This window comes from Salmo salar, chromosome ssa15 (genome assembly GCF_905237065.1).
Source record: "Salmo salar chromosome ssa15, Ssal_v3.1, whole genome shotgun sequence".
Classification (NCBI taxonomy): domain Eukaryota; kingdom Metazoa; phylum Chordata; class Actinopteri; order Salmoniformes; family Salmonidae; genus Salmo; species Salmo salar.
The window spans coordinates 74,251,064-74,265,573 of NC_059456.1; the positions used below are offsets into that span (position 1 = coordinate 74,251,064).

The 14,510-nt window shown below is 45.0% G+C and overlaps 1 protein-coding gene across 3 annotated transcripts in view; it reads right to left on the bottom strand.

Moving 5' to 3' along the window:
• sycp2 (synaptonemal complex protein 2) overlaps positions 1–14,510 on the bottom strand; it is an 81,599-nt gene that overhangs the window by 25,846 nt on the left and 41,243 nt on the right. For all 3 annotated transcript variants that reach the window (XM_014146033.1, XM_014146034.2, XM_014146032.2), the window contains exons 36-37: positions 2,284–2,586; positions 1,892–1,949 (exon numbers count right to left, since the gene is read on the bottom strand). In XM_014146033.1, the coding sequence (XP_014001508.1) occupies positions 1,892–1,949; positions 2,284–2,586 (361 nt within the window). The remainder of the gene's footprint in view (positions 1–1,891; positions 1,950–2,283; positions 2,587–14,510) is intronic.

Consider the following 14,510-nt stretch of genomic DNA (forward strand, 5'->3'; position numbering starts at 1 on the left):
ACACCAGGAAATCAGCTCCAAGTGATTTTAATTTTGGAAATCTGTTTACAAGTTTTCCCACGCATAAGACACACGTGATCGTATACAAATGTAAGCAAGTTATGAAACTTATGTTTTAGTAAAACATTATATCCGTTTGGGCTTATTGCGGTCAATTTGCAGTGTATAAATGTGTAATTATGTTCCGGCCTCAAGGCCATCCGCTCAAGAGAAAATTGGCCTGTGGCTGAATCTACACTGCTCAAAAAAATAAAGGGAACACTTAAACAACACAATGTAACTCCAAGTCAATCACACTTCTGTGAAATCAAACTGTCCACTTAGGAAGCAACACTGATTGACAATACATTTCACATGCTGTTGTGCAAATGGAATAGACAACATGTGGAAATTATAGGCAATTAGCAAGACACCCCCAATAAAGGAGTGGTTCTGCAGGTGGTGACCACAGACCACTTCTCAGTTCCTATGCTTCCTGGCTGATGTTTTGGTCACTTTTGAATGCTGGCGGTGCTTTCACTCCAGTGGTAGCATGAGACAGAGTCTACAACCCACACAAGTGGCTCAGGTAGTGCAGCTCATCCAGGATGACACATCAATGCGAGCTGTGGAAAGAAGGTTTGCTGTGTCTGTCAGCGTAGTGTCCAGAGAATGGAGGCGCTACCAGGAGACAGGCCAGTACATCAGGAGACGTGGAGGAGGCCGTAGGAGGGCAACAACCCAGCAGCAGGACCGCTACCTCCGCCTTTGTGCAAGGAGGAGCAGGAGAAGCACTGCCAGAGCCCTGCAAAATGACCTCCAGCAGGCCACAAATGTGCATGTGTCTGCTCAAACGGTCAGAAACAGACTCCATGAGGGTGGTATGAGGGACCGACGTACACAGGTGGGGGTTGTGCTTACAGCCCAACACCGTGCAGGACGTTTGGCATTTGCCAGAGAACACCAAGATTGGCAAATTCGCCACTGGCGCCCTGTGCTCTTCACAGATGAAAGCAGGTTCACACTGAGCACGTGACAGACGTGACAGAGTCTGGAGACGCCGTGGAGAACGTTCTGCTGTGGTGGGGTGGCATTTCTTTGAGGGGCCGCACAGCCCTCCATGTGCTCGCCAGAGGTAGCCTGACTGCCATTAGGTACCGAGATGAGATCCTCAGACCCCTTGTGAGACCATATGCTGGTGCGGTTGGCCCTGGGTTCCTCCTAATGCAAGACAATGCTAGACCTCATGTGGTTCGAGTGTGTCAGCAGTTCCTGCAAGAGGAAGGCATTGATGCTATGGACTGGCCCGCCCGTTCCCCAGACCTGAATCCAATTGAGCACATCTGGGACATCATGTCTCGCTCCATCCACCAACGCCACATTGCACCACAGATTGTCCAGGAGTTGGCGGATGCTTTAGTCCAGGTCTGGGAGGAGATCCCTCAGGAGACCATCCGCCACCTCATCAGGAGCATGCCCAGGCGTTGTAGGGAGGTCATACAGGCACGTGGAGGCCACACACACTACTGAGCCTCATTTTGACTTGTTTTAAGGACATTACATCAAAGTTGGATCAGCCTGTAGTGTGGTTTTCCACTTTAATTTTGAGTGTGACTCCAAATCCAGACCTCCATGGGTTGATAAATTGGATTTCCATTGATTATTTTTGTGTGATTTCTGTTGTCAGCACATTCAACTATGTAAAGAAAACAGTTTCATAAGATGATTTCTTTCATTCAGATCTAGGATGTGTTGTTTAAGTGTTCCCTTTTTTTTTGAGCAGTATATTTGATGATCCCTGCTTTAGAGCACAATTTGTGCATACATTTTTTTTACCACCTATCGTTCTCTTTGTGGACACTGGTGTTAATAAGAGCATTTTCTTTCAGGGCGTTCAGCTGTGGTCTTTTACCTGACAGGTGAAAGCTGCGTTGATCCAGATTGTTCCTTCGCTCGGAGTATGGGGTTTTCTAGGGGAAACACAGTCATACGTTAACCCAGAAGTTTGCATTAGAAATATGGCGTTGGTCCACTCCTTTTGACCAGAGCCCGATGGTCATAAATTGTACACTACATAGGGAAAAGGGTGCTATTTTAGACACAGCCCTATAGTTATTTCCTGGTTATGAAGTGCTCGGGCAGACACTGCAAATTAGTGCCTACTACACAGAAACCGTGTTTCCCGGACACAGATTAAGCCTAGTACTGGGCGACAATGCATACTCAATGGAGAATCTGCATTGAAATAACTTTTTATTCTGGGACTAGGCTTAATTCTCGCAAACTGGCCCTTAGTATCCGTACCTCCAGTGCGGTTGTCAGCGCTGCCGGGTTGACCACCTCCACTCGGGTCGATGACATCTCTGACCTGGACGAGGACTGGCTCAGCTTCACTCTGGAGACCAGCGACTCCTTGTCGACGGACTCGGGCTGGCCCGGGGAGCCAAAATGGAGGGCGAACTGATTCGTCTCTCCTGGAGAGGGCTGTGATTGGAGTAGAGGGGAGGGCAGCACTGACTTCTGGAGGGCCGTGGAGGTCAAGAGGAGCTGGGAGGGAGTGCAGAGGGGAGACTGGGCCAGGGAGAGAGCGGGCTGGATTGGGCTCAGCTGGGGTGGAAGAGAGAGAGCGAGATGTACAGTATGTGGGAAGCCAATAGGGTTGGTCCCACAAATCATAATATTTTTTAAATAATACTGTTAACTTAGGTTACGATCCTTTTCTTTCAATTTTAGCCTAATATGACATACTCAAATCTAACTGCCTGTAGCTCAGGACCTGAAGCAAGGATATGCATATTATTGATACCATTTTGAAGGAAACAATTTGAAGTTTGTGAAAATGTGAAATTAATGTAGGAGAATATAACACATTAGATGAAGTTTTCATACACCTTAGCCAAATACATTTAAACTCAGTTTTTCACAATTCCTGAAATTTAATACTAGAAAAAAATATCTGTCTTAGGTCAGTTAGGATCACCACTTTATTTTAAGAATGTGAAATGTCTGAATAATAGTAGAGTGATTTATTTCAGCTTTTATTTCTTTCATCACATTCCCAGTGGGTCAGACGTTTACATACACTCAATTAGTATTTGGTAGCATTGCACTTCACAAAATAGATGGCATCATGAGGGAGGCTACCCAAAACGTTTGACTCAAGTTAAACAATTTAGTTTAACTTGAGTCAAACGTTTTGGGTAGCCTTCCACAAGCTCGACATAATAAGTTCGGTGAATTTTGGCCCATTCCTCATGACAGAGCTGGTGTAACTGGGTCAGGTTTGTAGGCCTCCTTGCTCGCACACGCTTTTTAAATTTCCAAAGGCTTGAGGTCAGGGCTTTGTGATGGCCACTCCAATACCTTGACTTTGTTGTCCTTAAGCCATTTTACCAAAACTTTGGAAGTATGCTTGGGGTCATTGTCCATTTGGAAGACCCATTTGCGACGAAGCTTTAACTTCCTGACTGATGTCTTGAGATGTTGCTTCAATATATGCACATAATTTTCCTTTCCTCATGATGCCATCTATTTTGAAGTGCACCAGTCCCTCCTGCAACAAAGCACCCCCACAACATGATGCTGCAACCCTCGTGCTTCACGGTTGGGATGGTGTTCTTTGGCTTGCAAGCCTTCCCCTTTTTCCTCCAAACATAACGATGGTCATTATGGCCAAAGAGTTCTATTTTGTTTCATCAGACCAGAGGACATCTTTGTCCCCATGTGCAGTTGCAAACCGTAGTCTGGCTTTTTTATGGCGGTTTTGGAGCAGTGCCTTCTTCCTTGCTGAGTGGCGTTTCAGGTTATGTCGATATAGGACTTGGTTTACTGTGGATATAGATACTTTTGTACCTGTTTACTCCAGCATCTTTACAAGGTCCTTTGCTGTTGTTCTGGGATTGATTTGCACTTTTCGCACCAAAGTACATTCATCTCTAGGGGACAGAACGCGTCTCCTTCCTGAGCAGTATGACGGCTGCGTGGTCCCATGGTGTTTATACTTGTGTGCTATTGTTTGTACAGATGAACGTGGTGCCTTCAGGCATTTGGAAATTGCTCCCAAAGATGAACCAGACTTGTGGAGGTCTACACATTTTTTTCCGAGATCTTGGCTGATTTCTTTAGATTTTTTCCCCATGATGTCAAGCAAAAAGGCACTGAGTTTGATGGTAGGCCTTGAAATACATCCACAGGTACACCTCCAATTGACTCAAATTATGTCAATTAGCCCATCAGAAGCTTCTAAAGCCATGACATCATTTTTTGGAATTTTCCAAGCTGTTTAAAGGAACACTCAACTTAGTGTATGTAAACTTCTGACCCACTGGAATTGTGATACAGTGAAATAATGTCTGTAAACAATTGTTGGAAAAATGACTTGTCATGCACAAAGTAGATGTCCTAACTGACTTGCCTAAACTATAGTTTGTTAACAAGAAATTTGTGGAGTGGTTGAAAAACGAGTATTAATGACTAACTTAAGTGTATGTAAACTTCCGACTTCAAATATAAGTACATTATTTACCTTCAGCGGTGAATGTATCGAAACCTGTTGCCGTGACAAGTTTTTTGTTGTTGTTGTGTATACTCCTCAAATAAGTGTGGCATTTTTTTCACTGTAATAGCTACTGTAAATTGGACAGTACAGTTAAATTAACACAAATGTAGGCTTTCTGCCCATATAAGACATGTCTATGTCCTGGAAAGTTTGCTGTTACTTACAACTGTCATGCTAATCACATTAGCACACGTTAGCTCAACTGTCCCGGTATAGGGACACCAATCCCGAAGAGGTTTTTAAAAAAGGTAGTGAAAGATTATCACACCTACTTACAGCAAAATTGTAAAAAATTATTCTTAAGGTCTCATGAGAAAATTATGAATGGTGTTCAATCAATTCATCCCAAATGATGAGGAATAGCCAATCGCTACATTAGAATCACATCTGTCACAACAGTAGTAGACATTCTCATTAAATGTGACTGTTGCATAGGGTGAATAGTAAAATATCTCTGGCAGCGAGTAAGAATCACAGCAATAGCCTACAGTTCAATCTAGTTTTCAAAACATTTCAATACTATTGGGCAACATGCAGGAGTAGGCTACGTTCTATTCGTACCAATACCAGCTACACACACAACACACAATAGGATGGGGGGAATTTACATGTGAGTTGTTTCCGCGGGCTACGGTCACACTTCCTCAATTCAATAACTATCAAGTAAAAAATACACCTATAAATTCCACCTCAAGTTTTTTCCTTCACTATTTGACTGAAGAATTCAACTTCTGTCGATTGTGGGAAGAAAATCGAGCCATTTCTCCAACTTTCTTTTTGTAGACAAACAGAAATCCCAATGAACAGAATATATGTGGGGAGAACAAGTGGGGAGAACAAGTATTTGATACACTGCCAATTTGTGCAGGTTTTCCTACTTACAAAGCATGTAGAGGTCTGTAATTTTTATCATAGGTACACTTCAACTGTGAGATACGGAATCTAAAACAAAAATCCAGAAAATCACATTGTATGATTAAGTAATTAATTTACATTTTATTGCATGACATAAGTATTTGATACATCAGAAAAGCAGAACTTAATATTTGGTACAGAAACCTTTGTTTGCAATTACAGAGATCATACGTTTCCTGTAGTTCTTGACCATGTTTGCACATACTGCAGCAGGGATTTTGGCCCACTCCTCCATACAGACCTTCTCCAGATCCTTCAGGTTTCGGGGCCGTCGCTGGGCAATACGGACTTTCAGCTCCCTCCAAAGATTTTCTATTGGGTTCAGGTCTGGAGACTGGCTAGGCCACTCCAGGACCTTGAGATGCTTGTTACGGAGCCACTCCTTAGTTGCCCTGGCTGTGTGTTTCAGGTCGTTGTCATGCTGGAAGACCCAGCCACGACCCATCTTCAATGCTCTTACTGAGGGAAGGAGGTTGTTGGCCAAGATCTCACGATACATGGCTCCATCCTCCCCTCAATATGGTGCAGTCGCTCTGTCCCCTTTGCAGAAAAGCATCCCCAAAGAATGATGTTTCCACCTCCATGCTTCACGGTTGGGATGGTGTTCTTGGTTGTACTCATCCTTCTTCCTCCAAACACGGCGAGTGGAGTTTAGACCAAAAAGCTAAATTTTTGTCTCATCAGACCACATGACCTTCTCCCATTCCTCCTCTGGATCATCCAGATGGTCATTGGCAAACTTCAGACGGGCCTGGACATGCGCTGGCTTGAGCAGGGGGACCTTGCGCGTGCTGCAGGATTTTAATCCATGACGGCGTAGTGTGTTACTAATGGTTTTCTTTGAGACTGTGGTTCCAGCTCTCTTCAGGTCATTGACCAGGTCCTGCCGTGTAGTTCTGGGCTGATCCCTCACCTTCCTCATGATCATTGATGCCCCACGAGGTGAGACCTTGCATGGAGCCCCAGACCGAGGGTGATTGACCGTCATCTTGAACTTCTTCCATTTTCTAATAATTGCGCCAACAGTTGTTGCCTTCTCTTCAAGCTGCTTGCCTATTGTCCTGTAGCCCATCTCAGCCTTGTGCAGGTCTAAAATGTTATCCCTGATGTCCTTACACAGCTCTCTGGTCTTGGCCATTGTGGAGAGGTTAGAGTCTGTTTGATTGAGTGTGTGGACAGGTGTCTTTTATACAGGTAACGAGTTCAAACAGGTGCAGTTAATACAGGTAATGAGTGGAGAACAGGAGGGCTTCTTAAAGAAAAACTAACAGGTCTGTGAGAGCTGGAATTCTTACTGGTTGGTAGGTGATCAAATACTTATGTCATGCAATAAAATGTAAATTAATTACTTAAAAATCATACAATGTGACATTCTGGATTTTTGTTTTAAATTCTGTCTCTCACAGTTGAAGTGTACCTATGATAAAAATTGCAGACCTCTACATGCTTTGTAAGTAGGAAAACCTGCAAAATCGGCAGTGTATCAAATACTTGTTCTCCCCACTGTGTGTGTGTATATATATATATATAAGTTAGTTAGTGGTATGCCAGGAGGTCTGCCCCGGGGTTTGGTGCCAGAGGGGAGGTACGTGCACCAATGTTGCCTACCACTGCTGGGAGTACAGGGGCTGGGCACCCTGACACTGATGGCCCCAAGTAGAGGGAATAAGGGGAGAGTGCCAACCAGCCGTGCAGGCCACATAAAGGGAGCATCGTGGCACACCACAAAGAAAACCGAGAGCGAGGCAAGGAGTGAGCCTACGGAGGGGAACGAAGCTCCCGGAGGTAAGGAGACGAATCTGAGGACTGAGCCAAACCTAAGTTATTTTGTTGTTGCCTAGTAAAGTTGTGTTGTCTGACTAGAACCTCCCTGTCTCTGTGTTCATCTCTGCACGCTCAACCCAACACCCCACGGTTTACCAGATACGGTGGAGAATGCGGGCAACTCAGTAGCTTTGGGCGCCGTAGGGTTGTGGTAGCGAAACTCATGACTCCAATATTAGCAGGCAGTGTTTAGACTGTCCACTTTGAAGAGCTGAGACAGAATGGCTATATAAGGAATGGAACATATAGGACCAGGGCCCCGCTACCATTATAACCTATACAGCTGTCAGATGTGGGCGTTAACCTGTTGGGGATAGGGGGCAGTATTTGCACGGCCGGATAAAAAACGTACCCGATTTAATCTGGTTACTACTCCTGCCCAGTAACTAGAATATGCATATAATTGTTTGATTTGGATAGAAAACACCCTAAAGTTTCTAAAACTGTTTGAATGGTGTCTGTGAGTATAACAGAACTCATATGGCAGTCAAAACCCTGAGACAAATCCTGACAGGAAACTGAAATCTGATGTGTGGATATCACTTCAAACATTTGCCATTGAAACACACAGGGGCTTATGAATCATTTAGCACTTCCTAAGGCTTCCACTAGATGTCCCCAGTCTTTACAAAGTGGTTTGTTTTTTTGTACATTCGTGACGACAAGTCCTACTCAGCACGGTACATTTTCAGTAGCCTTCGGAGCGCGCTAACAATTGGGACATAAATGATAAACTTTTTCGAACAAAACTACATTTGTTATGGACCTGGGATTCCTGGAAGTGCTTTCTGATAAAGATAATCAAAGGTAAGATTTTATTTACAATAGTATTTTTGATGGTTGATCATTCCAAGATGGCTCCAACATGTATAGCCTAGCCTATTTTGCTGGGTATACCACGTCGTTTATTGCAAAGTGTGATTTCCCAGTAAAGTTATTTTTAAATCTGGCAAAGCGGTGGCATTCAAGACATGTTAATCTATAAGTCTTTGAATGACAATATTACATTTTAACAATGTTTTCGAATAGTAATTTTGTAAATTGTAGCGCTGATCCATCGGAAGCATTTGAGGGAAAAGATTTTCTGAATGTCACGCGCCGATGTAAAATGCTGTTTTTATATATAAATATGAACTTTATCGAACAAAAAATGCATGTATTGTGTAACATGATGTCCTAAGTTTGTCATCTGATGAAGATTGTCAAAGGTTAGTGCTGCATTTAGCTGTGTTTTGGGTATTTGTGATGCATGCTAGTTGCTTTGAAAATGGCTGTGTGATTATTTCTGGCTGGGTTCTCTCCTAACATAATCTAATGTTTTGCTTTTGCTGTAAAGCCTTTTTGAAATCGGACAACGTGGTTAGATTCAGGAGAGGTGTATCTATAAAACGGTGTAAAATAGTCATATGTTTGAGAAATTGAAGTTATAGCATTTATGAGGTTTTGCATTTCGCGCGACGCGATTCCACTGGCTGTTGATTAGGGTGGGACGCAAGCGTCCCACTGGCCCAGACAGGTTAACAAGTAAGAACTGAAATGGAAAGATAATGGTGGAGAAAGGTCAAGGGAAGTTATTTTCATATAGAGGGAGGGGACTCTATACGTTTTATGCAAAGGCAATACTATAAAGGCAGGACTCTGTAATATGAGAATTTTGTCTTTTCCATGGAAGGGCTCGGCTATGTTACATTTGTAATAAAGTCTAAATTGAATTCACAAGTTCCGGTATCTGTCCAAATATTTGACTCAAGATATTCCACAACAGGGTCAATCGTACAGAAATTACCATGGAGGAACTGGTGGCCCTGTTTATCCTCAGCCAGCAGAAGCAACAGGCGCTGGAGGAGCAGCGCCAACAAAACCTCAGACTGGTAGCGGAGGTAGCCCAGTTGAAGGGTGGGATGGCTCAGGAGTCTAGAGGAAGATGACGTGAAGATGTATTTGTGCACCTTCAAGAGGACGGAGCAGAGGGAAGGATGGCCCAAGCCCAAGTGGGCCAGCCTTTTGGCACCCTATCTCTCCGGGAAGGCCCAGAAGGCCAACTTTGACTTGAACGCCAACCAGACAGCAAATTATGAGGGACTCAAACGTGAGATTCTGAGCCGTTATGGATTCAGCCACCCACGCCGTGCACAACTGGTCCAACACTGGGACTTTGACTCCACTATCTCCCCCCACGCCCATATGAGCAACCTGGTGCGCCTTGCCAAGGGCTGGCTACTGACCAAAGTACCATCCAGCCCAATAATCGATAAGGTCACCCTGGATAGGTACCTTTGGGCCCTCCCCTACAAGATAAGGAAGGCGGCGAGCATGCAGAACCCCCAGAGCCTGGAGAAATTGCTGACAGCGGTGGAAACCCACCAGAACACCCAGGACCTGCTGAAAGGGGCCCGGAGGGAGAGAGTGGACACGGGGAGGGGGAAGAAAAGCACAGAGAGGCGAGGGGCTGAAGGGGGCCCGGACAGAACCGGCCGTGACGCGGGAGGGTGACCCAAACCGACGACGACGACATGCACTGCTGGACCTAGATCTGAGGTGCTGCTATGAGCCAGGACACCTCGCGTGGAGCTGCCCCGGCCGGGAGGAGTCCATGCCCTCCGCATCCCCCCCAGCTCCGGGGTAACTGGATGGCGAGTTATGTCACCTCCTGTTCGGCGTAGACCGAGACAGCCCCTCCGATGGTTCCAGTACGAATCGATGGCGTCGACACCAGCGCTCTGATGGACTCCGGCAGCATGGTGACCCTGGCCCAACCACAGTGGCTCACGAGAGAGGGAAAAGACGAACGAGGAGATGAGTGTCATTTGTACACGAAGAGGTACCCAACCGTGTCGGTGCGGATAACTGCCCCAAGTGAGGAGTGCCAGATGCGAGTGGGGGCTGTTCCTAACCTGCCCGGTCCCATTCTCCTCGGTAGAGATTGCCCTCTCTTCCAGGCACTGTTGAGGAGGGACCCTGGGGAGGCACGTGAGCGAGGTAGGAAGGAGAGGAAAAAGGACGGTCGTCTGCGCAACCCACTCCCCGCCACGAGAGGTGTCCAATGGGGTTGAGTCGTACCAGGAGGGAGACAACCCCGGGCGGGAAGCGAGCCATCATCCAAGGAAGACCTCAGGTTCCCCTTTATGGAGGTGGAGGCACCAGACGGACCACCCGACACGGGAATCCTCACTTGCCAGTTCGGGACGGCCAAGTTAAAAGACCCCAACCTACAGAATGCAAGGGGCCAGGTAGTCACGGTGGACGGCGCGCTATCACCCGGGGTAAATGAGTGGCGCTACCCCCACTTCACCATCAAGCATAATTTATTTTATCAGGTCGTAAAGTACAATGGGGAGACGAAAGACTTGTTACTCATACCCACCCAGTATGTTAGAACTGTCTTGCAGCTCACCCACACCCACCTGCTCAGGGCACACTTGGAGGGCGCGCTGTGGAGGACTACTGCAGTACCTGCCCGGAGTGCCAGATCACAGGGCACATTATAGAAACCGTTTGGTTCCCTTGCCCATTATAGGGGTGCCATTTTGAGCAGGTGGCGATGGATCTGCTGGGTCCGTTGGTGAAAACCGCGAGGGGACACCAATACATCCTGGTAATCGTGAATTAAACCACCTGGTATCCGGAGGTGATCCTGCTACGCATGGTGGCAGCGAAAGGTATCACACGGGAGCTCTTCCATTTATTCAGCCGGGTGGGTATTCAGCGGGAAATCCTGACAGACCAGGACACTGCGTTCATGTCTCATGAAAGATGTCTGCAATCTTTTACGAATCAAACAGGTGAGGACCAGTGTGTACCATCCACAAACAGACAGGCTAGTTGAATGCTTCAATAAGACCCGAAAGCAGATGCTGAAGGTCACGAGAGAAATGGGAGGAACTGGGACCAGCTGCTGCTCCACCTGATGTTCGCAAGGTACCCCAAGTGTCCACTGGGTTCTCCCCCTTTGAGCTCCTGTATGGCCGTTTGCCCCGCAGACTGCTGGGCCTAGCCAAGGAGGTCTGCGAGGACCAACCGACCGACTTTACTTGTTGCCAAGTAAAGTCATGTTTTCTGACTAGAACCTCCGTGTCTCTGTGTTCATCTCTGCACGCTCACTCAACACTGCACGGTTTATCACAATATATATACAGTCGTAACCAAAAGTTTTGAGAATGACACAAATATTATTTTCCAAAGTTTTCAGTGTCTTTAGATATTTTTGTCAGATGTTACTATGGAATACTTAACAATAATTACAAGCATTTCATAAGTGTCAAAGGCTTTTATTGACAATGACATGAAGTTGATGCAAAGAGCCAATATTTGCAGTGTTGACCCTTCTTTTTCAAGACATCTGCAATCCGCCCTGACATGCTGTCAATTAATTTCTGGGCCACATCCTGACTGATGGCAGCCCATTCTTGCATAATCAATGCTTGGAGTTTGTCAGAATTTGTGGTTTTTAGTTTGTCCACCCGCCTCTTGAGGATTGACCACAAGTTCTCAATGGGATTAAGGTCTGGGGAGTTTCATGGCCATGGACCCAAAATATTGATGTTTTGTTCCCCAAGCCACTTAGTTATAACTTTTGCTTTATGGCAAGGTGCTCCATCATGCAGGAAAAAGGCATTGTTCATCACCAAACTGTTCCTGGATGGTTGGGAGAAGTTGCTCTCGGAGGATGTGTTGGTACCATTCTTATTCATGGCTGTGTTCTTAGGCAAAATTGTGAGTGAGCCCACTCCCTTGGCTGAGAAGCAACCCCACACATTAATGGTCTCAGGATGCTTTACTGTTGGCACGACACAGGACTGATGGTAGCACTCACCTTGTCTTCTCCGGACAAGCTTTTCTCCGGATGCCCCAAATAATCGGAAAGGGGATTCATCAGAGAAAATTACTTTACCCCAGTCCTCAGCAGTCCAATCCCTGTACCTTTTGCAGAATATCAGTCTGTCCCTGATGTTTTTCCTGGAGAGAAGTGGCTTCTTTGCTGCCCTTCTTAACATCAGGCCATCCTCCAAAAGTCTTCGCCTCACTGTGCGTGCAGATGCACTCACACCTGCCTGCTGCCATTCCTGAGCAAGCTCTGTACTGGTGGTGCCCCGATCCCGCAGCTGAATCAACTTTAGGAGACGGTCCTGGTGCTTGCTGGACTTTCATGGGCGCCCTGAAGCCTTCTTCACAACAATTGAACCGCTCTCCTTGAAGGTCTTGATGATCCGACAAATGGTTGATTTAGGTGCAATCTTACTGGCAGCAATATCCTTGCCTGTGAAGCCTTTTTGTGAAAGCAATGATGACGGCACGTGTTTCCTTCCAGGAAACCATGATTGACATAGGAAGATCAATGATTCCAAGCACCACCCTCCTTTTGAAGCTTCCAGTCTGTTATTCGAACTCAATCAGCATGACAGAATGATCTCCAGCCTTGTCCTCATCAACACTCACACCTGTGTTAACGAGAGAATCACTGACATGATGTCAGCTGGTCCTTTTGTGGCAGGGCTGAAATGCAGTGGAAATGTTTTTTGGGGGATTCAGTTCATTTGCATGGCAAAGAGGGACTTTGCAATTAATTGCAATTCAACTGATCACTCTTCATAACATTCTGGAGTACATGCAAATTGCCATCATACAAACTGAAGCAGCAGACTTTGAAAATTAATATTTGGGTCATTCTCAAAACTTTTGGCCACGACTGTACAGTACCAGCCAGAAGTTTGGACACACCTCATTCAAGAGTTTTTCTTTATTTAAAATATACAATACATTGTAGAATAATAGTGAATTAAACAAAACAATGAAATAACACATATGGAATCATGTCGTAACCAAAAAAGTGTTTGAAGAATCTCAAATATATTTTGATTTGTTAAAGTAGGCACCCTTTGCCTTGACAGCTTTGCACACTCTTGGCATTCTCTCAACCAGCTTCATGAGGTAGCCACCTGGAATGCATTTCAATTAACAGGTGTGCCTTGTCAAGTTCATTTGTGGAATTTCTTTCCTTAATGCATTTGAGCCAATCAGTTGTTGTGACAAGGTAGGGGTGGTATACAGAAGATTTGGTAAAGACCAAGTCCATATTATGGCAAGAACAGCTCAAATAAGCAAAGAGAAACAACAGTCAATTCGGAAAATTTCAAGAACTTTGAAAGTTTCTTCAAGTGCAGTTGCAAAAACCATCAAACACTATGAAACTGGCTCTCATGAGGACCACCACAGGAAAGGAAGACCCAGATTTACCTCTGCTGCAGAGGATACGTTCATTAGAGTTTCCAGCCTCAGAAATCTTCAATTAACCTGTTAGGGCTAGGGGGCAGTATTTGCACGGCTGGATAAAAAAATGTACCCGATTTAATCTGGTTACTAATCCTACCCAGTAACTAGAATATGCATATACTTATTATATATGGATAGAAAACACCCTAAAGTTTCTAAAACTGTTTGAATGGTGTCTGTGAGTATAACAGAACTCATTTGGCAGGCAAAACCCTGAGACATTTTCTGACAGGAAGTGGATACCTGATGTGTTGTATTACCTTTAAACCTATGCCATTGAAAAACACAGGGGCTGAGGAATATTTTGGCACTTCCTATTGCTTCCACTAGATGTCACCAGCCTTTACAAAGTGTTTTGAGTCTTCTGGAGGGAGATCTGACCGAACAAGAGCCATGGAACGATGATGGCCCATTAGACACCTGGCGCGCGAGTTCATGTTGGGTACCCTCGTTCCAATACGTTATAAAAGAGAATGCATTCGTCCACCTTGAATCTTATTCATGTTCTGGTTAAAAAAGGCCCTAATGATTTATGCTATACAACGTTTGACATGTTTGAACGAACGTAAATATATTTTTTCCCCTCGTTCATGAAGTGAAGTCCGGCGGGCTTAGATCATGTGCTAACAAGACGGAGATTTTTGGACATAAATGATGAGCTTTTTTGAACAAAACTACATTCGTTATGGACCTGTGATACCTGGAAGTGACATCTGATGAAGAGAATCAAAGGTAATGGATTATTTACATAGTATTTTCGATTTTAGATCTCCCCAGCATGGCGGCTAGTCTGTATCGCAACGCGTATTTTTCTGGGCGCAGTGCTCAGATTATTGCAAAGTGTGATTTCCCAGTAAGGTTATTTTTAAATCTGGCAAGTTGATTGCGTTCAAGAGATGTAAATCTATAATTCTTTAAATGACAATATAATATTTTACCAATGTTTTCTAATTTTAATTATTTA